General features: G+C 33.1%; 2 protein-coding genes across 2 annotated transcripts; one reads left to right on the top strand and one right to left on the bottom strand.

Annotated features, from left to right (window-relative positions):
• Nucleotides 1-1,502: 1,502 nt before the first annotated feature.
• On the bottom strand, nucleotides 1,503-18,128 carry Cep97 (centrosomal protein 97kDa). Its single transcript, XM_089711175.1, has 16 exons — nucleotides 17,998-18,128; nucleotides 17,769-17,926; nucleotides 17,366-17,510; nucleotides 17,173-17,288; nucleotides 16,529-16,728; nucleotides 14,561-14,644; nucleotides 14,057-14,213; nucleotides 13,405-13,483; nucleotides 12,446-12,757; nucleotides 11,726-11,948; nucleotides 10,846-11,130; nucleotides 10,326-10,447; nucleotides 8,716-8,804; nucleotides 7,612-7,716; nucleotides 7,139-7,206; nucleotides 1,503-5,508 (listed from the first exon to the last, which is right to left on the bottom strand). The coding sequence occupies exons 1-16, from the start codon at nucleotides 17,999-18,001 to the stop codon at nucleotides 5,403-5,405; spliced, it is 2,253 nt and encodes a 750-aa protein (XP_089567301.1). The 5' UTR covers nucleotides 18,002-18,128; the 3' UTR covers nucleotides 1,503-5,402.
• Nucleotides 18,129-18,503: 375 nt separating this feature from the next.
• PIG-B (phosphatidylinositol glycan anchor biosynthesis class B) lies at nucleotides 18,504-26,095 on the top strand. Its single transcript, XM_089711220.1, has 10 exons — nucleotides 18,504-18,611; nucleotides 18,961-19,232; nucleotides 19,336-19,561; nucleotides 19,743-19,887; nucleotides 20,358-20,486; nucleotides 20,931-21,083; nucleotides 21,483-21,584; nucleotides 21,919-22,098; nucleotides 22,384-22,609; nucleotides 23,581-26,095. Exons 2-10 carry the CDS (start codon nucleotides 18,969-18,971, stop codon nucleotides 23,659-23,661), a joined length of 1,506 nt encoding a protein of 501 aa, XP_089567346.1. The 5' UTR covers nucleotides 18,504-18,611; nucleotides 18,961-18,968; the 3' UTR covers nucleotides 23,662-26,095.
• Nucleotides 26,096-27,362: the final 1,267 nt, after the last annotated feature.

Consider the following 27,362-nt stretch of genomic DNA (forward strand, 5'->3'; position numbering starts at 1 on the left):
GCTGTTTCGTCATACCAGTAACATGTACAATGCTTAGTAATTTAATTGACTCTACGAACAATTTGTTGGTATCTTTACGCTCGTAATGCGATGGTAGTTTTGGAAAAGCATCTAAAAAATCGTCAAGAATGGCAATTTTCGATGGTTTGTTGAGTTTGATGGAGAAGCACGTATTAGGATACTTTCTTCTTGGTTTGAAAGCATGCCAAACTCACCACATTTAACCCAGGAATAAACTATAAATGAGCCCAAGGAAAGCGTGCTTAAAAACAGAGCGGACGCGTCAGGGTGTAGTTAGAATATATTGCCAGCAAAAATGACGCAACTTTTGTTATAAGGTATTGCTACACTTTAATATTTGCTCAAATTGACTGTTTACAGAGAAATGACCTTTATGGGCCTATGTATTACTCTATTTTAAGTACGAAAATGCTATAAAACGAAAATCGCTAAAATGTTAGTTAGGAGGTATTGATACTTCATCGTCGATACGCATTCGTATTGCTACGAATCGTACCGATGTTTTATGCAGTAAGCGATTAGCGAATAAGTTGCTTTAATAACAAGTGCATAATAATTGTACGTGTGCAATTGTTTATAAATCGTTTGAACGTGCTAATCTCACTACATACTGAACCGATTTAGATTTTTTTTACAAAAATACGTAATACTTGCTTTAATGCTTACTTAGATACATTTTTTTTTGTACATCAGTACCAAATTGTTTGCCTCTCAACATTTCACTAATAAATGGATCTGTATCGATCACATTTAGAAGCTAAACACCCGATGAGAACAGAATTGTGTCGATCTTAAATCTTTTCTCGCACGCACGCAGCCCGTCATCGCCGCATATGAACATTCCGCTAGAGTGCGTCCCGTGATACACTATTTTGTGATGCAAACTGGAGAGTGGAGTGAGTAATTTAGAGACGATGCATCCGTTATCCATTTCAATTATTAATTAAGTTGTACCTAATTTACGTAGTATATGGTATTAGTTTAACAGTGGACCTTGTTGGCAGTATGAATATTGAATATATGATTCACCCCTACAATTGTTTTATTTCTTGTTTTTTCCTTACTCATCCTGAATGTAATTAGGAATAATTTGATGATAGTATAAATTATAAAGGCTTCATGCTTACCTATCTTGCTCGAAATGAACCAAATAGGGTTGGACAGATTTAAACAAAATTTGGCATATGGTATTTTGTCTAGATAATATCTACATTAGCATCCAATTTTTTGTCTAAAGTATTCGCATTTGATATCTCAGTTATCAGTTCTTGGAGTAGCAGCAGTCATTTATTTATTCTAAGAACTAAATTAAGCAAAAGAGGCGGGCTCGAATTCTATCTCACCTACCTGTGTTCAATTGCTTTTCTTAGTGTTTCTCACGTTTTTGTAGATTAAAAAAATGGACAACCAACGTTTTGTGACCTTAGAATGAAATAGGGAAGAGAGGACATAAGGAAGAGGTATAAAAATAAAACAGCATATTTTTCAAAATATTTTTATAAAACAATAAATACAGGCTCTAACGAAACGATAACAAATAAGGTGGGTACGCTATATAATTGAAGTAGGACGGCAAGTGTCTTTGGGAACCGTACAGCGACATATTTTAGAGAGAATTTGTCTTTAATGCTATTTTCGTCATCGCTCCTCAGTTACCAAACAAATAAACATTTTTTTCGAAAAAAATACAATTTTTATCTGTTACGAAATAAACGAGGAAGGTGAAAATTAAAAAAAAATTCGATGTTAGCCAACGCGCTATAAAAATAAAAACTAATCTTTTGAAGTCTGTTAACAGATAATGTCCTATCCACATGTCTTTTATCAAGAGCACTTTACACTTACAATATATTTCAATTTAATTGTTTTTATATTTCTCATGTTATGGATTTATTAAAAAAAAGAAACACGTAGTTATAGGTTCTTCCCAATAATATTTTTAATGAGTATTCTTTGGTTCAGAGTTCAGGCGAAATATATATGATACTTAATTACTTTTGAACTATATTGTAAGTGTATTGAAGTAAAAAATGCCAGTAAAAATATATTTTGGTCTTTTTCAATTGGTGAGAGTGAAATTAAAACTAAATATTTATGTACTAATGAGATAATGTGATTATAAGAAGGTGTATTACGCGACATAATGTGTTACAATATATAAATATAGCCTTCACTTTGGGATCGAGATACATAGAAATATAAAATTATATACAATAAATTCAACTATAAACGATGTATATTGCTCTATGTAATTTTTTCAATTAATATTTGAAAATCTAGCATTTTTAAAACTGTGTCAAAATGAAATCGATTTGTAATATTTGACTAATAGATTGCTTAACGGTTGCTTTTATTTTCATGAATACCAATAGGAAAATATTAATTTCAAAGTTTATCATCCCTTAATACAACAAAGGCGAGGAAACAAAAAAATTTTAACGATTCTAAAAGGTAAGTTTAATAATGAAACGTCCATTTCTTTTTTTACAAACGTCTTTCACATTATTGCCAGTTTTTTCTTCGTGTATTTATTTACTTAAACATAGAACAATATACATCGCAATAGTTTTCAATCATAAATTATTATTGTACTTACAAGTGAAAAATAATAAAAATGACTAGTAAAATAACTTAGCGAATACTGAGATTGGTGAATATTAGTTAACAAAATATGTAGTTAGAAAATACGTATGAAAGATTCGATAAAAAATAATTAATCCCGTTATTTCGACACAACGCGACTCAAATCACTGGCTCTAAGTAAAACTACGTTAGACATATGGTCCTTCCACACAGAACCAACAACATTTTCTTCTCATTTCAATTGTATTACTTAATTACTTTTTATTTAAATATTTTTTTGGTGAATTGTACTAAAGTTTTTATTCATTCTGTAATTAAAATTCATTTTATTGAAGTGAAACCTCTTTGGGCGCGTTGAGGGTAAAATTTCAAGGTCGTGTCATGGCAATACCGCTTCGTCATGGAGTAAGGCGACGATTTTGGTAACTTTGAATCTTGTCAAAACCGTTTCACTTCTGCCACGTGTTCTCGGCACACGCGCTCTTTTTTATGCACGAACACGTTTTTCTTGGCTCTGTGTGGCCGAACCATTACACAAGATAACTACAACTAAACGAAATCTTAATACTAATACAAAAAGCGTAAGAGATTCGTGACGTACTTTGTACAGTGTGACAAACATAAAGCTTTTAGAAAACTTAATTAACTTCGCGATTACAAAAATAAATAAACCTTAAACTAGCGCTTATAAACTATGACATAAGATACACTTTCGTTTGACAAACTGTCCTGTCTCTGCGTGTGCGTATTTCGACATTTTTTGATATAAATTATTATAATTAAATTGTACCACTGTTTTTTGTTTAAGAAACACTACTTATATAGAAAATTAAAGGACACAAACTTAGTTTTATTATAGGACTGAAAAACCTAAACGACTCGAATAATAATTAAAATACTACATCAGGTTTAAAAGATAACTAACTCTATTGAAATCTATTATTTTATTATTATACCTACTACATACTTGTTGAATTTTAAATATCGATATAGACTACAGGCCCAAGTTGAAAAAGTTATGGGTCATTTGAACCACCAGGTGACCTATCTAGAACGATATAAGAGCATAAAATAATAAGATTCAGCACTATGACGTCACTTGTAAGCTGTCCAACTGAGTGCAGATGAGAATTCAAAAGTACAGGTAGAGATTTATTCCCCTTGTCTCCATGATTTTTGTACAGCGTTGCGGATAAATGGACTAAAAGCAGTATTGAAATAGTATGACACAGATGCCGTACAAAAATGGTGGTCCACAAAGTCGGAATTTATTTTCCGACAATTGCCCGGGGTAAATTTGGTCATTTGATTTTGTATTGTAGGGGATCGTTCTAGATAGGTCACCTGGTGGTTCAAATGACCCATAACTCTTTCAACATGGGCCTGTAGTCTAATAGATCATTGGTTATATTTTCGACTCATTAATAAGCAATGGGGATGTAAAATCAAAATATTTGTTAAAATTATAAATACTTTTTATAACTTAACTAGAGAAGCTCATTCGAGTCATAACATTAATTTTAATATTTCTCTTTATTTTTACAATGGTAATTCGTGATGGCAGTGAAAATGATGTTTTAACTTTAAAATAATATTTTCATTTATGTTTGTAAGAGGTTACATTTTTAGCAAAACTTACATAAAAACATGATTTTTTTTAAATTGTAAAGCATTATGAATATGAAACATTGTATGATTTACGAATTCAGAATTCAAGCAAAAATGGCTGATAATTTCAGTTTGTAATTTGTATATTTATTTTACGTTTTATTATAATGTATAATAATAAAAATCAGTCGTTCCGAAATTCGAGATGTCTTTTACGCGCCAATTCAACAATTATAAATTTATTTAACTAAAATTAACTTATTTATTATTATATTCAATGGTCAACGATTAAAAATAAATTCAAATAGTTTATTAATTATTAGATATTTACTTCATGTAATAAGCAAATATGTAATCGGCAATTTATCTATGCACAGCAAAATTATGTTAATCCTTACGAAAAAAATCGTGATTTTAGAACCTATAACTAATGAAAAAAAAATGACTATCCCAACAAAAAACGTCCTAATAATAAACCTTTTCCCAAATCGGTTAACACTGTATTATAAAACGCTAAAACGCTAAAAATATTCCATCACATATACTTATATTACCGAGACATCTGTCTCACTCACACTTGTAACGAAAGAAAGAGGCAGCGTGCGTATTGTATAAGCGATATAAAGCGCGTACCACATTGACCCTTATGTACTTAAACAATAAAGCGTATTATTGCGAAATATCCCTTTGATTGTTGAAAATTTTATGGCAGTGTGTATTATATTTACTGTTAGTGATAAACCCGTAAATAAATAAAAAAATCTTAACATGATTTCCGTTGATAATGAATTGAATAAAAAAAAACTCCTATGGTTATGTTATTAAATTATTATCTACTACAAAAAAAAAAAAAAACAAAAATGCAAATTCTAATACTGGTTAACCAAAAACATACAAATTCAGGTCAAAAGAGGAATTTCTTTAGATTACATAATATTTGAATTATAAAACATTAACATCAAACAAACAAAGTCTACAGTAAGAAATCAAGTGCAATTCCAAAAGAAATCCGTCAACTCAAGTCATTCAAAAATAGACTCTATCTCCTCTAAATACAGTCCATAACGAGTAATCAAATGAATCTCAAAAAAAAAAAATTAATTCATACAAAAACAGACCCTAAATCTCAACAAATAGAGTCTACATTCTAAAATCAAAGTGATATTCCCCACGTATATTCTACAATACTTTCATTCAGCCAATAATTCTGGCTCGGTGGTGTTTATGCTTTGCTCTTGTTCCTCTATGACCGATTCCGTTCTCTCTATTTCTAAAGTTTCTATTTCGGTTTTGTCCCTGTAAAATAATAAAAATACATGTAAATAATGTTTATTTTAATAAAAAAAAGGTTTGTACTTTTGTCTATAGTAATATTGTCAATATGCATTTGTGTAGGAAAAAAAATGAGATAATATGTATTGGTAAGTTTAAATGAAGATTTAAACTCTAAAACCTTACGCAAAAGGTATCTGAAAATTACACTGGTCTGCAAAAAAAAATTTTTTCGCGCTCCTTCTTATTTTTGCACAAGATTATTATAGAAGTGATACTTCTGAACAGAAATTAAGTTTTAAAAAATTTGTATCACGTCTACATTTTTTGTGGTTTAATTTGAAAGAAACCAATTTTTTGTTCTAAGAATACATCGTTATTTTAATAATTAGGTTTAAATATTACAAATAATGTCAAAAAAACCATTAAAAACTATTAGAGAATATAATTACACATTATTTACATTGTTTCAATCAGTTGCTTTCTTTTCTTTTAATATTTTATGAGGAGTTTCGCGACGAATCGATCAAGTAAAATCAGCAAGCTTTGCTGCCAACTTATTATCTATATTTTACTATATTTTCAGTTAGCTTTTCCGTATCTCCTCTCAAACTTCTGGTGAAATATTTCATAGTGATCACCAGATACTCTTTTTACAGCTTTAGTCTGCTTAATTTCATAATTTAAGTCTTATCTAAGCTCCTGCATTTGCAGTCTTTTAGAGACCACACTAAAGACTCGCGCTTTCAATGTTGCGTCGTTTAAAAATCCATAACACGTGATTCAATTTTGCTTTATGGTTGAAATTACCTATACACCAAATTTCATCAATGTATCAACTATCAGTACAATATAAAAATTTTACCAAAATATTAGGATAAAATCATCAACCGTCACCTTAAAACTTTACTTTGAACTGAGCGCCGCGGAGTCATGATGAGAACTACGGAAGCCCATAAATTCTCTACAAATTAGTGTAAAAATAATGTCTTCAGTAGATTTCGTTCTAGTTTTATAAATTCAAGTCGTTTTTGTGATGAAAAATATCATATAGATCGAATAAAATAGCATTATTGCAAGAGAGACTACCAAACAATATAGAATTTTGAGGTATTTAAAAACGACAATAAAAAAAATTTTAGATGTGATACAAAAAAAATGAAAGCAGATCTAGATTCAGCATGTTAAAATCTCCATGTTTATCATATTTTTATTCAAAGGAGGATTTCTTTGCAGACCAGTGTTATTATAGTACTAGTATAATAATAATTTCTATTGTTCTTGAATAAAATAGGATATTTTTTCAATTTCATATGCTACTCCTTTTTAACCATTATTCCAGAAACGACGAAGGATCTCAATTATTCAAAGCGTACTAATATTTTATTTTTATTTATAACTAGGTTTCCACCCGCGGCTTCGCCCGCGCAGTCAAAGAAAAATCCGCATAGTTCCCGTTCCCGTGGGATTTCCGAGATTGCGTCATTTTCCCGGGATAAAAAGTCCCAGATAAATGTCCTTTCTCGGGTATCAAAATATCTCCATACCAAATTTCATGAAAATTGGTTCAGCAGTTTAGGCGTGATTGAGTAACAGACAGACAGACAGAGTTACTTTCGCATTTATAATTTTTTATTTATAATGATATATATACGTGTTATCTCTCGGCGAAGAGGGCAGTGCGAGAGACTGCGGCCGGCGCAACCAACTCACTCGCTCCTCCTGACATATACACAAACATTTTACTTCAATTATATATAAATAATACATTTTTAAATTAAAACTAATTGATTTACATGCAAGTATAATGCATTGCATTTAAATTTTATGAATGGTATGACGGGGAATCCCGTGCCATAATCATATAATATATTATAATTCACAAAATCGAACAATAGAATATTTTAAAAAATTATTGAATATGAATATGTTAATGTTACTGATAACTTTATTTTATTTATGCCCAAACGATTAAATATTATGTTTGTAGAAATATTTTACAAACGATTACTAGAAGAACCCAAAAACTAATCTTACACTTCATCAACTTATCTCCTCTACCCATTTTACCGAAACGACTGTACCCATTGCGATGCGATTTCGCACAAGTAGTAGCACAATGTATACCTGTGGTGTGGTGAGCGCTGTAATGTCTGTCTGTGTGGCTCTCGGTTCGCCGGGATTCTTCACAGCCCGTAATACTTCGCGCATGCAACTGCGCAGTTCCTCCACCTGCAATAAAATATTATAATTATTCATTTTACTAGCTTTCCGCCCGCGGCTTCGCCCGCGTTTTCAGAGAAAAACCCGTTCCCGTAGGATTTCCGGGATAATAAATATTATAAATAAATAAATAAATATTATAGGACATAATTACACAAATCGACCTAGTCCCACAGTAAGCTCAATTAAGGCTTGTGTTGTGGGTAGGCGACGATAAATATAATATTTTATAAATACATATATAGATAACACCCAGACCCAAGAACAAATAATTGAGTTCATCACACAAATATTTGCCCTGGCCGGGGATCGATACCGGGACCTTCGGCTCAGTAGGCAGTTACTTACCACTGCGCCAACCGCGTCGTCAAACCTATCCTATGTCCTTTCTCGGGTATCAAAATGTCTCTATACCAAATTTCATGCAAATTGTTTCAGTAGTTCAGGCGTGATTGAGTAACAGACAGACAGACAGAGTTACTTTCGCATTTATAATATTAGTATGGATTTATACACTAGCTGCGCTTCGCGGTTTCACCCGCGTGACTTGGATTAGCGTAATGATATATAGCCTATAGCCTTCCTCGATAAATGGGTTAACTATAACACCGGAAGAATTTTTCAAATCGGACCAATAGTTCCTGTGATTAGCGCGTTCAAACAAACAAACTCGTCAGGTTTATAATATTAGTATAGATAAAGAGACATATTTTATTACAATTCTTCTATTTTGTTATTGTTGTAAATTTAATTAGAAACTGCTAACCAATAAATACGAGCATTTACTCTGTTGCTGAACCGAGATAAAAAGAACCATAAATAAATAAGTTTTCTACTCTTTAAAAGATTTTGCTTTGGAGCTTTTTTGCAATATAAACATTTTCCCGTTGATATAAACCTATATTAATATTTATACTATAGTTTATTAAGCATTATAAGTTATAACTTATAACACATAAAAAATCAAGTAACGTTCAATTTTATTTCACAAAGATTGCAATAAATTACCTGCGTCTGTAAATTGAAGCATGTTTCAGTGAGCTGCCTCAGCACTTCAGAGTTATCATCTAAATCTGGCATCTTCTGCTTTTGCATTTCTGGAAATAATAATATTTTAGAAGACTTCATAAATATATTTTATACTTTAACCATTGACATAATATAATAATAATTTATAACCAGACTTACAATCACAATCAAATATTTTCCGAATTGAAACTCTGCCTATACGACTATTATTATAGAGCCAATTTAATAGGCAACATTTGACGTCTATCAATTTTATCTTCGAAGAGAGGTAACCTGCATAAAAACATCGATTAAAGTGAATTAATCGATACGGATTTGAAACATTTGACAATCGAATTTATTAATTTATGATGATTTTTATTCACAAGTATTCAATGCATTCGATTCTAGATGTCAGATTTCGATTTTTAGAGTAACGTCTCTGGTATTTAAAAAGAAAAAAGGTTTATTGACACAAAATTGTAGCGACGTCAGTTCTTCAATTCAGAAATTGTTTATTATGTTTAGAATGGTTTATCAGTAAAATGAAATCTTAAAATTACTTGTATTGGTCAATATTATTATAAATATGTAATCGTAATTGAAAAAAGTTAAGCAAATGTGCAGTTCTAACAAAACGAAATATCATGTTATTCTATGTCGTCGTTATTAGGTTACGTAGTTTAATTTTGTTGAACTGTCAAATGTTGCCTATTAAAATGGCTCTACTATAGGCAGAGTTTTCTACTTAATAAACTTTGAGCTTTACCGCAACGAAATATGGTTGTAATTTGAATGAATATTTTCATACTTTTTAATTGTCAGTCCAGTTATTTATATTATATAATATTTACATATTGTATTGCATGTCAATAATAATACCTGATGATGATATTGTAACGAAACCGGTCGTAGTTTGTATAATAAAAGTGAAATAAGTGAATTGTGTGTGTGTTTTTTTTCATCTTAACTATATATAAGTAATGCAGTTCTTTCAGTATAAATTAAAATAAATAAAAAATAAAATTAAATCGTTTATTTGTTTCATAACACAGTGTACAATAAGCTTTGAATACAAAAAAAGACGGGTTGCACTCCGGGAGTGCCGGCAGAAGTGAAAACTTGATTATTAACGTTGAGCATGTTTGATATCCATCCGTCTTACGCTTTTTCGATCAGGTCACGTGTCCTGACGCAAGTTTAAGATTTTATACCCATTACAGAAAAAGTGCTCAACGCCGCTAAAGAAGTTTTCACTTCAAAAATTGCATAATGTGCACTTTATAAAGATACACTAGTTCCCACACTAAGATCCCCTGTGTTGTGGGAAACTAGTCTCTTCCGATGTTACAGAAATATTTAATTTCGAAAGATTATAAACTATACATTGCAGTGTAAGAAATATAATAAACAAAAATAAAATATTTAACAAACTCCAGAGTATGTGTGAGTGGGTGTGCGTATGTGTGTGTGTGTGTGTGTACACACATATTCTATTATCTGTATTTCATAGTTATTTTTAAACATGACATGTTTGAGCTTTTTATCAGCAATAGTAAGTTGTAGTTAATTAATTTTGATTTGGTATATAAGAAATATAATAATATTACCAGGTGTCTGCAGTGTAGAGACCTTCTTCCACAGGGCGTTGATAGCTTGCATCTGCAACTGCTGGATCTTTCTTTCACTCTCTAGAGCTGCTTTAGTTGCCTCCATGTCGCATGTCAACCGTCTATAATGAAATAATTAGTTATTGTAATATCTGTGTTATTTATATTGCCTTGTGCATCATTTTTACATTGCGACTTTACTTTAATTCACAATTTTTGATGTAAAAGATGCATTTTTCCCTATTATATATTACAAAAGTACGAAAACGAAGCACGGAAACATTGACAGAATAACATTAATTTCTTTGATAAAAGAGTGCGAATTTGGATGGACTTTTTATAAAACAAAGCCCTTTGCCCTGTCCGACTGTTCGCGATAAACTCAAAAAAGATTACACCTAATTTCATTCTTGTTTTCCAATGGTTTGCCTGGTCCTCGATTTTTTTTCTATTAAAGTTATAAATAACGCGGACTAAGCCGTAAGCGGAAAGTTATTATACTAATAATAAATTTACTAACTGTATATGCTGCCTTGCTCTAGCGGCTTGTATAGCGTGTAGAATCCTCATAGTGTCTTTATTCAAATTCCGACTACGGTAACCACGCCACATCTTTTGTATTGTAACCGCTGCCATATTCTCTACGCTCATTTTTTTCTGCCTTCTTTGGTTAGACGCGAGTTTAATAATTTCCAATTTGTCCGGATCTATTTTGTCCTTGTCTTGCGTCATGCCGTTCTCTTTGGAATCTTGCTTGCCGTTGCGTTGCTCCATTTTGGTTTTCAATTTTGGTGATGAAGTTGCACTAAAATGATAGATTTAGATGAAAAAAATAAGCATATCAGTGAAATTTTCAAATATCTCTTTAATTTCATTAATGTAATTTTCAAATAATAACCAAAAGCTCTTTCGCATTTATCGTAAATCGATTTCGATTTGCGATCAAAATTGCTATAATTTATTTACTTATGTATTACGCCATATAAAAAAACAAACATGTATACAAGATATATTCCTGGCTAAGTAGATGACAAAGTATTTTTACAAAACAAGTTATTGTGGAAACGATAGATTAAAAACAAAATATAATCTGTATTGCTAAGACGTAGGGTCGAATCCTGCCTCAAGAAATATTCATTTTTGACGTGATAACGTCTTATAATTCGATAGAGCCGGCTGCACGCACGAAAAAACATGACTCATGCGGCGTTACCTCGCTCTGAGGCGTTCCGTGTAAGGCTTGAAGTGCGAGCGAGAGCGCGGAACGAGCGACAAAGAAGCACAATCGGACGTTGTCACGTTCAACTATCGTCAGTAAACCGACTTTACAGACAACCATTTTTTTTTTAAACTTTTAAGATAATCAATTCAAATACACTAAAACGAATTAAATTCCCTACCTTTTACTCAACCTGGGTGAGCCTCTTAAATTCTTCTTTTTCTCTTCTTGTATACTGCTATTACTCGACTGCGAAGAGGTAGAGATAGAGTTGGCCTTTGGTATCGTTCTCTGTATATCGTAGATGGGGTCTTGGTAATCTGGACTCATGAGGGACTCCGGTACGGGCACCATCTTGGAAGCCGCTTCTAGTGATTGGTTCGTCACTTTTGATTGTTCTGGAACTAAATGTTTGCATGTTTAGCTTGATGTAAAGGTTTTTTGGGGCAATTTTGTTCAAATTCTTGTGCAAAGTATTGAAAGAATTTTTTTTAAATCCGATTGTCACTAAAAATATTTTAGCATGTTTATCTACATAGTTAACATTTGTTTTCATTCTACTAGACATTATTAATTAGGCGTGTTAAAAAATAAGAATACTTTTACTGAACTATGTGTAGAGGAGGGAAGGCGAAGAGGTTGCCTGGAAGAGATCACTTCTAAGTGATAAGGCCGCCTAATAAACTATACTGTTTTTTTTTGTTTTGTATAGCAATAAGTTTCCCATGTAAAGTATATGTATAGTTCCATTAAAGAGTAATAAATAAATAAATAAATAAGTAAAGAGAGTTGCTCACGTAATATCTATCGGTGGCAACAGTGGGTGGCGCGGAACATCCGTGCTATTTACTGCATTCCCACTAGCAGTAAACTATTATGGGAGTAGGGGGTAGATACTCACCAAGTTGCCTCTCCCGAGTGTTTAGCGGAGGAGTATGCGGCGTAGTATGTGACACTGATGATGCAGAGTGGGACACCGAGTTTGGTGCGGTATGTGTCACACTATGTGACGCGCTATGTGTCACACTATGTGACATAGTATGTGACACACTATGTGATATAGTATGTGACACGGGGTTCGGTGCGGGTAGATCACCAGAACAAGATAGAGACATGGCGTTAGGTGCAGGGCTCGCAGTACGAGGTACTCCACCGTGGTAACTGCATGAGAGACGGTCTGGTGAACGGCCTAACGCACGGCCGGACATGCGAGCTGAAAGGTAAATTTCTTATTAGAGAAGACCATATGTAAGAATTTAGTTAACTTTTATCAAATTATGTATATGAGAGATTAGAAGTGAAGTCCCATGTCCCCTAGTGGGGTAAGGGGCAGATGCGTTATACATCTGTTTCACTAATCGGTTTTCTTTAGGGACAAGTAGTTGATCAGCCTTCTGTGCCCTGCCAGATCGAGACATTTTTTTTTCTTCGTCTCCACCGGGAATCGAACCCAAGACCCCTCGGTTCTACGCTCACGCGTCAACCACTGTACCAAGGAGGCGGTCAGAGAGAGATTAGAAAGACGCGTTTTATTCAATATATTGTTTTAACTAATTTTTCGTACACTTTACAGCGGCTCAAGGCCCCCGAGAAGAAAAGAAAAGAAGAAAAGCTTTAAAGAGTTTGAGGTTCAGATGGTGTAAAATAGCTTAATATTAAAATGCTTAAACTTATTATGAGTAAAAGAAGATATTACAATGAAAAGACTGTTGTTATAAAACTGAGACTTTTATTGGCCTTTATTATAAGTGAATTTATTTATTTCACATTACATAAGTATTTATATGAAACGCTTACTTTTAATTTTTAAAATAAAAATTAAAATCTTAAGATTATTTTCTGCATGTTCATAATCGTTACCTTGCATTCTCGGTGACTGCAGTTTCGACTTCACTGGACTATGATTTTGATCTTTCAATTGTTGTTGATGGTGCTGTGCCTAAAAATGATCAAACAATAATTATGAATAATATTTTATCGAAATTACTAATCAAGACAAAAGTATTTAGAGATAAAATACAAGCTATACAACTACTTACAGAACTTTTATTTTGTAATCGGTTAAAATTATTATTTACTAGCTGCGCTTCGCGGTTTCACCCGCAGTGCTCCGATGCAGTTGGTCTTAGCATGATGACTTATAGCCTTTCTCGATAAATGGGCTATCTAACACCGAAAGAATTTTTCAAATCGGATCAGTAGTTGCTGAGATTAGCGCGTTCAAACAAACAAATTCTTCAGCTTTATAATATTATAATACTAGCGGTCCGCCCCGGCTTCGCCCGTGGTACCTACATGTTTAAACTATCCAATCTCTCAAGTTGGATCGAACTGCACATGGTGTGAGAATTATATTATAATCGGTTAAGTGGTTTAGGAGTCCATTGAGGACAAACATTGTGACACGAGATTTATAATATATATATATTAAGATAAGATAATATAATATGAGTATAGATTTAAACATATATTCAACTCATTTAGTTAAAGAATATCAAAACAATCTACACACCTTGCTTAATATAAGCCTCAGTTTCCTCTGGTCCTCTGTCTCGAGCGCATCAGCGGTGAGAGGACAGGTCGAAGCGAGATATTCGCACACTTCGCGATGTTGGCCCGCGTGGAAGTGCCGGCCTTTGCCCTGGCTGTATAGCCACTCGGCTTTTAGGCTTAAATGAATAAATATGTTTTTTGTAAATTAAAAAAAAATATATATAAAGTAACAAATGTAACACAATATTTGTTTTCATTCTGCTGGCTATATTTTTGCATTGTATTCTCATGGTAACAAATTGAAATTGTTACCATTGACATACAAAATGGTTTCAGTAACAATGCTCATAGAATAAATACCGAAATTAAAATGTGAATTAGTGGCAAAGAATTTTCTAATTGAATAGTGTAAAACTAAACAATTTAACAAAAAGTTCCATATATCGCTGACAGGTTCACAAAAAGATTAACAGTAAAAATTATTTCTAAATATGCTCAAATAATGCAAAGAAATAACACTAACCTTTCAATAGCGCTGACGATGAAACCATCAATGGATTTGACACTCATAATCCAGTTTAGAACAAACGGCCGGTAATCAAACCCTCTGTTATGTAATAGGAAATATTCTATGCAAAATATAAGAATTTATTCATGATTTTTTTTATCTACATCTACACTAATATTATAAAGAGGAAAACTTTGTTTGTTTGTTTGTTTGATTGTAATGAATAGGCTCATAAACTACTGGACCGATTTTAAAAATTCTTTCACCATTCGAAAGCTACATTATCCACGAGTAACATAGGCTAGGTTTTATCCCGGAAATCCCACGGGAACGGGAACTATGCGGGTTTTTCTTTGAAAACGCGGGCGAAGCCGCTGGCGGAAAGCTAGTTTCTAATATTTTAAGTGAAATTTCTTTAGGTTAAGAGTAAAATTTCAATGTTGCTTTATGGCAATACCGTCACGTCATGGAGTAATGCAACGATTTTGGTATCTTTGAATCTTGCCAAAGAAGTTTCACTTCTGAAACGTGTGTTCGGCACACGCTCTTTTTTTTTATTTTATTATCATATAATGTGATTTGTCACATACATCAGATAAATGCCTGTATCAACAAGATTGCCATGTCAAAGTCTCATTAATAAAATTAAAATTCATCACCTTATTTTCTCTAGTGTATGTTTTACATATTCAATAGTGCTTGCAAAACAAATTAATAATTCAATGCTATAAACATAAACAAGATTCTCATTAGAAAAATTTCCTGCTGTTTTTCTATTAGGTTTTTTAAAATTTTCTCATATACAAAGTACTAGCTGTTCCCTGCGGTTTAACCCACATTGCTCTGCTCCTGTTGGTATTACCATGATATAAAATTATAGCCTTCCTCAATAAAGGCTATCTAACACTGAAAGAATTTTAAAATCAGACCAGTAGTTCCTGTGATTAGCGTGTTCAAACAAACAAACTCTTTGGCTTTATAAGTATAGATTTGAAACAAAACTAAAAGTTTATGATTGTCATTAGATTTTCAGTACATCTACAGTTGTTTTAAGTCTATATAATAAACTAGCAATGCCCTGCGGTTTCACCCGCATAGATAGCGATATCGTTACAGTGAAAAGTCTACTATAGGTCGGACTATAGGTTTAATTTTTAATCACATGAAAATCACCTTTACCCCGTCCCGCACTACGGCCTTTTTTTTTTGTTTTAGTGGGGAAATCTTGCATAGATACCCACGGCCTCCGGGGGAGGGGCCGTGGGTTATGTCGGATTCCTACCGACCAAAACCCCACTGTGTTCCGTCAAGCCGCATATTGGTAGAATTCCTCCGTGACCCCCGCACTACGGCCTGCTCGAACAGTATACCTACTATTTTCTGTAGATTGACACTTTTAAAAATTCGTTATATCTTTTGAATGGAATATCCAATTCTTTTCATTTAAAAAGTATTTTGCTGGTATTGAAACAGTCTATAATAAAACATCATTTAATGGGATAAGGATTAATATATGTGTATGGAAAACATGGTTTGATTACTGTCGGCACTTTTATTTACTTTGAAAACGTAAAAAAGTTGTTGTAGTAACATAACTACTGAAGATGGACATATGGTATCGCGGACTTTCTTGTAGATATTGATCCATTCTATAATACCGTAGAACATTTTTTTGTTCTATCTTCAATAGATTCCGCAGCGCACGCGATGACATAACTTTTATTGAGGAATTTTTTACACCTTGGGTTACATTATTTCATTTTTGGTAAGGATCTCTATTTTTTTTCAAAATGCAATATAGCCTATGTTGCTCAGTGAAGATGCAGCTTTCTAATGGTGAAAGAATTTTTGAAATCGGTCCAGTAGTTTATGCGTGAAAACCATACATACATACATACATACATACTTACAAACTTTTCCTCTTTATAATATTAGTATAGATAATTTCATTTCATTTCATTATAGTTTAATACAAAAGGATACAACTTGTCTTTCCCCGCCATTGCAACACACGGATTCCCCTGTATCGTAAAGCTGTCCAACTGGTTCAGTTGCACCAAGAACGACACTTCATTCAAATCGGGGATGTTATTGTGTGCAAGCCCCAAGTGAGTGAGGTGGGGAGGTAAATATCTGTCACACTGGCGGAGGTCAACTATCCTGTTACGTTCCAAGCTGAGATGCTAAAATTAAAGATAAATATTATAAGAGACACAGCAGGTAGATGTAAAGCCAATATTTTAATGTATTTGTAATGTAATTGGCTGTATTACAATCACTACATAGTATAAAACAAAATCGCTTTCTCTGTCCCTATGTCCCTCTGTACGCTTAAATCTTTAAAACTATGCAACGGATTATGATGCGGTTTTTTTAAATAGATCGAGTGATTCAAGAGGAAGGTTTTAGTATATAATTTATTAGGTTTTAGACAAAGCGGGTGAAGCCGCAGGCGGTAAGCTAGTTTTATATAAATGTTTCACATTAACACCCATATAGGACTTTGTTCTATGAGTAAAGTGAATTACTATAACATAAAATATTACAACCAAATTATTGAAAATATACTATTGAATAATGACTAGAATATGTACTAAAGAAAATATGTTATTAAAAATATATCTTACCTTTAAATTCTTTAAATATGAAATATCGGCGATAAATGATATTTGATTATTAGATAAATCCAAATGTTCCAAGTGTATATTGTGGTTCAAATGTTCAATCGATTTTATATTATTACCTAAAACAAATATCAAATTAATAATATTGTATGACGGTTTTATTTTTTTAATTTTATTCAATCTTATAGCATCTTACCAGCCAACTTTAAAACTTTCAAATAGATCATGTCCTTCAGCCCTTCAATTTGCAAAATACCATTGTTGTTTAAAGAGAGAATTCTGATATTTGTTAATCGAGACACTCCATGCATTCGCACCAGAAAATTGTTGCATATTGACAGCTAAAATAAAACGTTTTTATCATTGCATATATAATAATAATATTAATATGAGTTGTAATTAACTTAGAAATTGTAAATAACACTAGAAATATTATTATTTATCCCTTCACAATCTTAGGTATAATTTTTCTGACTTATAAACAAGTAGGTAGTCAAGTAGCCGGCAGTAATTGTAAAATTGGGGTAAGAAATGCGGCTAACATAATTTTCTTATTTCAATGTATTTATTAAACATTGTATGTAAGAATAATACTTTACGTTTTCGACTCGGTTATAGGTATCAAGATTATCCAAACGCTGTAGTTCGTTTTGGTCGAGAATCAAGTTGATAATCGTCTTTGATTCCTCGGAAGGCGCTTTCTCTATTTTCTTGAGCCCACGCCTCGATAAATCCAAAGTTACATCGTTCGTTGTATCTAAAAGGTTAAAAGGAATTACTTATACTATTTCTTTAACTATGAGTAAACATGGAAATTATTCTACATACCCATATTTGGTATATTTATAGCATTTTTAGTTTAAAATAAATAAATGACAATGATGCAGTTTTCCACAAAAATCAACATTTGTAAATTAACGTTCCAAATTACGATAATGACAAGTCACAACATATTTTCTTGAATATAATTTGTCATATTCATATTTATATTAAAACGAAATAGCATTCGATTCGTATATATATCCTTTTCAAAAGGCTTAAAATTAATGTTGGCATGATTATAAGCGAATCTATGATCAAAGGATTCGCCACACCTTCACTAATTTATAATAATTTAGGAACGGAGTCCGTTTCACGGTAAAACTAATTTTAGTGATGCATCGTATTGAATTTTTGATTACGATAGTCGATAGATCGGTAAAATAAATATATTGAGTACGTTTAAACCAGAATAATAGGATTCTGTCTCCCTCTACGGATTCTGACAATTTTGGGTTTATATCTACATAAAGAGGAAAATAAAAAGTAGAACTATCAAAATTGAAAACTGATCTTAGAGCATGTAACATTGAACTTAAATATTGATCGCACAACAAGTCCATTACAAAAGTCAAAACATCACTAGTGGAGTACTTTACGGCGGCGGTGTTATTTGTGGTGAGGTTAGTACATCAAATTAATGTAAAAATAATGAATTGGAATTAAAATATGAATAAATGTTGAAAAATAATACGATATAACAATATTAGTTCTTGTAATACAACATCGATAGTTTAGAGAAATTCATCATTCATTCAACTTTCCTGCCCAGAAAAAGGGACGCGGCAGTTGACACTCATTTCGGATGGCTTATTTTTGTCTGATAGCGTCTATTTATAACATTCCCATAGGAATGTTATGTTAACATTTTCTTTGCGTTTTTTGTATGAATTATGGAGAAAACCAGTATTTCGAATACATAGTAACATACCACTTTCCTATTTATAGCTGATTGGGTGTAACTTGTTTTAGGCGGGAGAATGGCTTTGGCAAAGGGCCTGAGGCCGCTCCAGGTCTTCTTAATGATATTAACAGTGAGGTTAGCGTCAATATTTCTAGTGCAGACTTGGTTTGTACCTGATGAATATTGGCAGACCTTGGAAGTGGCCCACAAACATGTTTTTGGCTATGGATACTTGACTTGGGAATGGAAGAAGGGAATTCGAAGCTTCCTATACCCGGGCATTGTATCTGCGCTCTATGCTATACTTAAATTCACCGGCCTCGATTACCCTGAAGCTGTGGTAAGATTTTCTGCATTTTACAATTTGTGAATTTTATTATCTAAGCTGTTTTACACATTTTATTAGAGTTAGCATTTTTTACATATATAAATTTTCCTTTTAGATTTTACTTCCACGGGTCTTCCAAGCCACATTGAGTGCGGTGGCCGACTACAGATTTTACAAATGGACAGGAAGCAGGAAATGGGCCCTTTTCCTTATCCTCACTTCATGGTTTTGGTTCTACACAGCTAACAGAACGTTGCTACAGACAGTGGAAACTGTCCTCGTAATTATTGGCTTATCTGTGTTCCCGTTCAAAGCAGGAAAAATGGGATATTACGATAAAGGTTATTTATCCTGTTCTATAAAATGAGGATTTAAGAAACTGTTATGTAAACAAGATTATTTATTTACATTGTGTTTGATGAACTTTTGCCTGATATTTTAGGAAAAAAAAAATGGTTTTATCCATCCTTTATTTATTTACTACACTTCTATGGCAGTTCCTTATTTTCATGATATTTTCAGAGGACAACAGTTGGGTGTGGCTGGCAGTGATATCAGTGTTTATTCGCCCCACCTCTGCTCCAATTTGGCTTGTTCTGGGATTATACAACCTCTTCACCACAAACCAAGGAAAATGGCTGATTTTACAGAAATATTTGCCGATCAGGTACTATGTGTTTCTATTCACATTTCCAAAAGTATTGTAACTTTGTTAGGACTGCATTCATAATTTACTCTTTTTTTAACAGATATTTTATGTATTACATGAAGTATTTTTGTGGTATACCAATGTTTATAATATATTTTGCGAATGTGTATTATTATATGATTATAATTTTTATATCATTGTGCGTCTATTCTGCTATGGTAAATTAATTAATGTATGCAATTATGGCTTTTCTGCATTGCCACACACATCATGAGCATTTTTATTACAGTTAATACACAATTTTTATGATGAAATTTCAGCCTTTGAGCATAACATACACATGTATGTTTATAGCTAAATTCTATACTGCAAGTATAGAATTTAGCTATAATATTTATTCTTTTGTAATTTTAAAGTGTCTTGTTTACCCTTTTTAAATAATATTAATTATTAATGAATTTTTATCAACATATATATTTATATTTCAGCATTATAGGTGGAGGCAGTCTCGTAGCTTTGGACTCTTACTACTACGGAGAGCTGATCATCACTCCTTGGGAATTCTTTAAATACAATATACTGCATGATGTTTCGTCTTACTATGGAACTCATCCATGGTTTGTATCCAAATTTCATGTTGAATAAATATTTGTAATTGTAATTAATTTTGCATATTATTTTATTGATAGATTAACATTTGTGATTGATAATGCTCTTTTTAGTCATTTAAAAAAATATTCAGAAAAAAGCTTAAAAAGTAATATTCTCTTTGCAATGCAAGTGATTAATTATATAATTGACCACTAAAAGTATCTTTGTTAGTTCTTCATGACTCATTTCTATAAAAAAAGACAGGTTGCAATGCGGGAGTGCCGGCAGAAGTGAATACTTGATTATTAACGTTGAGCATGTTTGATATTTTGGAATGGTATCCGTCTTACGCTTTTTCGATCAGGTCACGTGTCCTGACGCGAGTTTAAGATTTTATACCCAACGCCGCTAAAGAACTTTTTTTTCACTTCAATAATATTATTTACCGCTAACATAAACTTAATTCACAGGTACTGGTACATAACGGAGGGTATGCCGGCAATTCTCGGAGTGAGCCTGCCGCTCGTGCTGTGGGGAATCTATACAGTGCTTCGCAGACCCAAACAGAATAGCATCGGAGTTGTGCTGTTGGCTGCCGTGGCTCTGCATCTGGCAGTACATAGGTATGGCAGTTTTTGTGATCTGTTTTAAAACTAAACTAGAGAATTATTGGTAATTAATTATTTTATGCAGCGGTCATAATCAATATTTATTAATTAATATTAATTTGTCTCTAATATAATATAACATGTGCAAAATCACGGATCCTACTAAGTATACATACTTATCAAATAAATTATCTTGCTCAAACCAGCAACAGAAAAATATTTATAAACAATTTTAATACTTGAAACTATGCTTTCTGTGGAATTTTTATTTTTTGATTTTAATGTTTTTTGTGATCGCTTTTCTAATTAATAATAGCATCTGTCAAGTAGAAAATAAATAAAAAAAGAGCTTTCTTTAATATGGGCGTCTGCCAAGTACAAAATGTAAAATTGTAATACAAATGTAACTTTCAGCTGTATCCCACACAAGGAAGTGCGTTTCGTGCTGCCGCTAATACCAATACTGCTATACATCGCGCAAGATGTCGTGGTGCCTTGGAGTCGGAAGGCCAAGAAGTATGTACTTTTTTCTTTTATTATTACAGAGTTTATCATATTATGATTATTTAAAAATTGGGTAACAATAATATTTTCTTCCCAGCAATCTATAAATCTGCAGATTGGAAAAACGGAAAAGATAAATAAAATGCGATTTATATTAATCACTAGCTCCTGTTAGCTTAGCGTGATGATATATAGCCTTCCTCTTTGTATTCATAGCATAGGTTATCTAACACCGAAAGAATTTTTCAAATCAGATAGATTAGCTCGTTCAAACAAACAAAATCTTCAGCTATACATAATATTAGTAAATATTTATGCAAGTAACTAATATATTTTGTTATTTTAGCTGGCAACTGTACAGTCTCGCGACCCTACTAGTGGTGGGCAACGCGTTCCCCGCGGGCTACTTCGGGCTGGTGCACCAGAGCGGGCCGATGCCGGCGATGGCGCTGCTGCGTGACGTCATCCCGCACAACCGCACCACCGTGCTGTTCATGATGCCGTGCCACTCGATGCCGCTCTACAGGTGACGTGTGTTGTGTACACGAGTCAGGCAATTGCCTGACTTCGTCTTGCCATTCTGTAGTGTAAAAGTGTAATACTTCTACAAAACATTGGCATACAGTAAACAACTAGACATACAATCACGCTTTAAATGGGCATAAATAGACTTTAAACATTATTGCTATAGAATAAGGTGTTAATTTGATTGGATGTTTTACACAATAGATTGGTAATTTTTTAATGCAATGCAAGTGTAATTTATACAAAAACATATTCAAATATTAATTTTCTAATCTATTATCCACAGCCACCTTCACATGAATATAACAGCCCGATTCCTGGACTGTTCACCTCCTCCCACCGGCTTCACTTGCGAATCTGACACGTTCTACATCAACCCGACGCAATGGTGGAGACAGGAGTACTCGGACAAGCAGCTGCCGGACTTCATTGTACTGTTTGATGTGTTGAGGGGACGTGTAGAGACGCTACTGAGGGGATATCAGCTGATGTACCAAGTGCCGCACTCGCAGGTAAAGTAGCTTTGTTAATTTTGGTAGTTTGTTGTTAGAGCAAATGCGAATCCGTTGTATTCTACGTGAACTTAGTGCAGTGGGTATTTGATTTAATTTTCAACCAATTTTAAAAAAAAGGACGAGGTTATTGATGGAGTCTATTTTTTTGGTTTGTTATATAATATCATGATTTTCGACTCGGTGATCAGAATTTATTGGTTCTTTAAATTATCCTTAAGTGTGCGTCCACACTGAATGCGCGGTGGCGGCGGCCTAGGCGGGCGCGACGAGCGGGCGCTCGCGGTGGCCACACCGACGCGCGAGCTCAAGTAGCGGTTCGACGTTTTTCGGGTGTTGCAAACATTGGACGATTTGCTATTTTTACTGGACAGTCCGATTTTGAGATGAGATCATTATAGAAGTTGTACACGAAATAAATAAAACAGAGGAATAACGGGTGAATCTTATATGAAGAATTGAGATTATACCCTACAAAATTACTGTGGTATATATAAGTGTTTTAGATTGAATCGCACTTATAAATAAAGAAGTTTCACTTCAACAATTAAGTATTTACCGCTATTTTACGAAAAACAATAAAGGATATAATATAAGAAGTCGAGCGACAAGACCGAACTGGTTTGATACCCCCGCCGTCCGCGCATTGGGTCGCTTGCTGACTAGGCCCGTAGTGTGGCCAGAACGCGCGGATAGGAGAGTTTGAAAACTACGCGCGCTGGCTCGCTCATTACCATCGCACTAGGCTTCCGCCATAGTCATTTCAATGTGGACGCAATGGCGCGTTTCATACGTTTGATATTTCGCGCCCGCCGTCGCAACCGCGCTAGGCTCGCAGTGTGGACCTGCACTAAATTATCTCTACTAAAGGCTCGCTTTAATATCCGTTTGTAATTTTGTGTGAAAAAATAGATAAGTGTTAAATTCTGCACGCATTCTAGTAACTCAATGTTCCAATATGTAATCCCCAGTTTGGCGACGGCGAAGTGGGCAAGAACATACTCATAATGGAGCGCGAGCAGAGTCGCGCGGCGGGCGCGCAGGACGTATAACAGATGCTACTGCTGGCGGCCTGCGACGCGGTGGTGCTGTACTGCTACAGCAGCTTCGTGTGGGGGTTCCGGCCGCCAACCCTGCCGCCCCGACACTACCGCCGCTACAACCACTTCAACCAGCTGCCGCACTAGTGTGTGTGACACCTACCGTCAGTGAACTTGTTATGTGTGGTGTCCAATGTGATCTAGTGATCGTTTAAAAGTTATAAATACCCGCACTTATTCTATAATAATATACAATACGTCAGATGAAAACACCTACCATCGCAGTTAATGTTGGAGGAAATAATGCTGTGTGATGTCCGATGTGGTCTAGTGACAGTTTAAAAGTTATTACCCGCACTAATTGTTGGAAAAAATGATGCTATGTGCGATATCCAATGAAAAAACCTACCATCGCAGTAAATGGAGGAAATTATGCTGTGTAATGTTCATGTAAACTAGTGAGTAGTGACCCTGTAAACGTTATAAAAACTGCTGCAGCCCTACTAAATGTTGGAAAAACTAATGCCATTTGTGATTTCCAATGAAAACACCTACCATCACAGCAAAAATGCCACATAAAGGTGGGTTGAGAATATCACCACAATATGTAGTATTGTAATTGAACTGCCACATTAAAATCATAGCAGTGGAACTGTAGCAGTAGGACTGCGCAGTCATAATATTACAGGAGGCATTTCACAGTTGGATTATTGCAGTACATCTATAGCGGTGGGATTATCATAAAAGACCATACAGTGAAACTAACATATTTATAGCGGGAATTTTGTGTTAAAGTTGTGGCAGTGAGGCTATTGCTATGAGACTCTTGCAGTAGGATTAATGCAGTCGGACTTTCGCAGTAGGGATGTAGTAGAGTGTAGTTAACAAGTATAACTATTGTAGTAAGTCATTAGTAAAACTACTAAGGGACTCGACAATAGTTATACAGCTGTTATAAATTTCGTAATAAAGTTGTCAAAGTAGACCATATAATAAGTGCAACTATTAATACTGTGCCAAACAACCAGCCAAAGTGCAGTAAGCTTTTTGCACTAACATTTTTAAATAACAACACAAGACTTAAGAGAAGATATTTGTATAACTATACTCTTATTGACTGTATAATACACATGATTTTGACCTTTGGATAATTATTACATAAAATATTTAACTGTGTAGTGATTTGTTTTCTAAAATAACATAATCAATTGATTTGTGAAAGAAAAATGATTATTACACTACTAAAATATTAAAAATTTATGACCAAGAGTTTAAAATAACTTTTGACGTGTCTATGATCTATAGACAAAAAAATATATACCTATTTAAATATTGTGCCAACATGCTAATATTTACATTTAAATTAACGACTAATAATTACATTTCTTATATCTACTATATGTGCATTTATGGAATGTAGGTTTATAAAATAAGGTAGAAAGTTCTTACTAAGTGTCTGTAACCCTCCATAATATAATAGTACTTCTAGACGATGCGTCCATGCACTAAGCATGCGCAAACTTTGGATATTAAATTGTTCTCAATTTCATATATACTGCTATATTTATTCAAATAGTTTGTGTTACGCATGTAATATAGCCAATTATTAAAATACGAGTAGATTAACGGTAATGAGGGTAAATTCGAAAAATGATCATATCATACATGTAACAAACTACGCTATTCCAAAAGTCATGTTGTAACTGACCTAAAAAATAAAAAATGTATGCGTGTACTAGAGTACACACGTAAGAAGTGAAACTTCTTTATGACCTTAAAAATGTCACGAGTATGGCGTAACGCAAAAATGTCACGCGTACGGCGTAACGCAAAAATGTCACGCGTACGGTGTAACGCAAAAATGTTACACTAAATTTTTGTCCAACCCCGATAAAGAAGTTTCACTTCAATAAGGTTTTTAATTCAACTGTGACAACATTCATGCCATAAAATCACTGCGTGGTGTAATGATAGACAGACGAATAAACAAGCACACTATTGCATTTATAATATTGGTGAGGAGTTAGCACATGATTAATTATTATTTTCCAAACATGCGATTTTGAGGAAAAATGTTGAATGAGTTACATGTATTTCGAGTATCGAGCTTGGTAGGCAAAGTATATTGGTGCGGTAAGACTAGGCCACTATTTGGCAGGAAACCCATGGTGCGTCACTACCGCTAGCGTTGGAGTGAATCTACTTAATAACTCAGGCCCCGGAATCACAGACAATAGAAAATCTATTGTGTCGTGGCCCGATCGGGCTGTTCGGGGCTGGGTTAATTTGCTTATTATAGTACTTACTAATGTTTCATAACTTCTTTCATGTGTTGATGTACTTGACAATAAGTGTCGTAGTTTTGCTGTTAATGTAGATTTTCATATAATTAGATGCTGTGTTCCTACATGTTTGGCTTTTTAACTATCTTGACAATCATACTATTTTTTTTTTTTTTTTTTTTTTATATAGGAATAGCCAGGCATTTGACTGCACCATTACCTGATGGTAAGTAGTGATGCAGTCTATGAAGGGGCATGCCTGCCTAGATAGAGCCTATTCACTCTTGCCTTGAATGAGTTTAAGTTATATTTATCTGGGAAGACGGAAGCGGGTAGGGCGTTCGTACTATCAATATAATAGGTATACAATAGATTCGGTAATTCATATAATTTTTACTTGAATATTTTGACTATTTTTATTATGAAACTAAGTATGTGGTGGGTACTAAAATAATTATAAAAATTAATGTAATAATTATTTCTACACCTATATAAATTAATTAATTGTTATTTTATATGTCTCGAAGTATGTCTAGAACATATTAAATTTTTCGATTTAATATTCTTATTTTATTACTATTTTTTATAATTATATTTAACTATACAATAATAGATTTAATTCATAATTACAATTCAATATAATAGTGAAGTAGTAATTTGAATGTCTGTACTTGATGTCTATAAATATTGTGAAAGTTATTGAATGTTCTTAATAATATAATAATAGATAAATAAATATACATTACCTTTAATTTTCCGATTTGGTTTGTTCGGCTTGTTTCAAGTACAGTTGAATTCTATATCCAAATATAAATCCATGACTTCTTACAGGTTTTACTTCGTTGTTAACTTGCCAAAGCACTGAATAACAAATATGGGGTTATTTGTAGAATATTTTAAATGACGTTTTGTTCATTTAAGCAATTGTTTAAACTATGTATAACAGTTAAAAAATACACTAAAATAGCTAAATTGTAAGAATTAATACAGTTACGACTGCTAATAATCTTAAATTTTCACATTCTTTTTTCAAATATTCAACTTTTTTTTATAATAGCAAATTTTTGAAACTTGCTTTCTATTAAATATTAATGACCCCTAATATATATGTTTTTTTTTTTATAATTATTGTGTTAAAAATTAAAACTGATGTAAAAAATAAATAATAAATGCCACCGATAATTTGCAAAGAGAATTTATTCTCATGTTTTTTTTTTCGTATTTAATTGTATTTTTATGAAGCTTCTACTAAAATAAGTTAATTAACCGGGCACTTTATTGGCAATCTATAGTGTCTGTTTTTAATATTTTTAATAATTTTTGCAATTTCATTGCAATATAATATTTTAAGACGTAGTTAGTGTATGTAAACAATTTCTTTGCTCAAAGTTTAAAGACGTTGTTTTAGATTTAAACATATGCAAGAGCTCA

The sequence above is a fragment of the Colias philodice genome, chromosome 26 (genome assembly GCF_061535455.1).
Source record: "Colias philodice isolate Cphi_HAF_F1 chromosome 26, ilColPhil1 Martin Lab GWU primary, whole genome shotgun sequence".
Taxonomy (NCBI): Eukaryota; Metazoa; Arthropoda; class Insecta; order Lepidoptera; family Pieridae; genus Colias; species Colias philodice.

Excerpts from the sequence above, each read along its gene's own strand:
- PIG-B (XM_089711220.1), top strand. The coding sequence starts at position 18,969 with ATGGCTTTGGCAAAGGGCCTGAGGCCGCTCCAGGTCTTCTTAATGATA. Across the intron at positions 19,233-19,335 it reads TCGATTACCCTGAAGCTGTG|ATTTTACTTCCACGGGTCTT; the intron begins GTAAGATTTTCT and ends TTTTCCTTTTAG. Across the intron at positions 20,487-20,930 it reads TACTATGGAACTCATCCATG|GTACTGGTACATAACGGAGG; the intron begins GTTTGTATCCAA and ends CTTAATTCACAG.
- Cep97 (XM_089711175.1), bottom strand. Across the intron at positions 17,511-17,768 it reads CCTATAACCGAGTCGAAAAC|CTGTCAATATGCAACAATTT; the intron begins GTAAAGTATTAT and ends GTTTTATTTTAG. Across the intron at positions 14,214-14,560 it reads ATCGTCAGCGCTATTGAAAG|CCTAAAAGCCGAGTGGCTAT; the intron begins GTTAGTGTTATT and ends TATTCATTTAAG.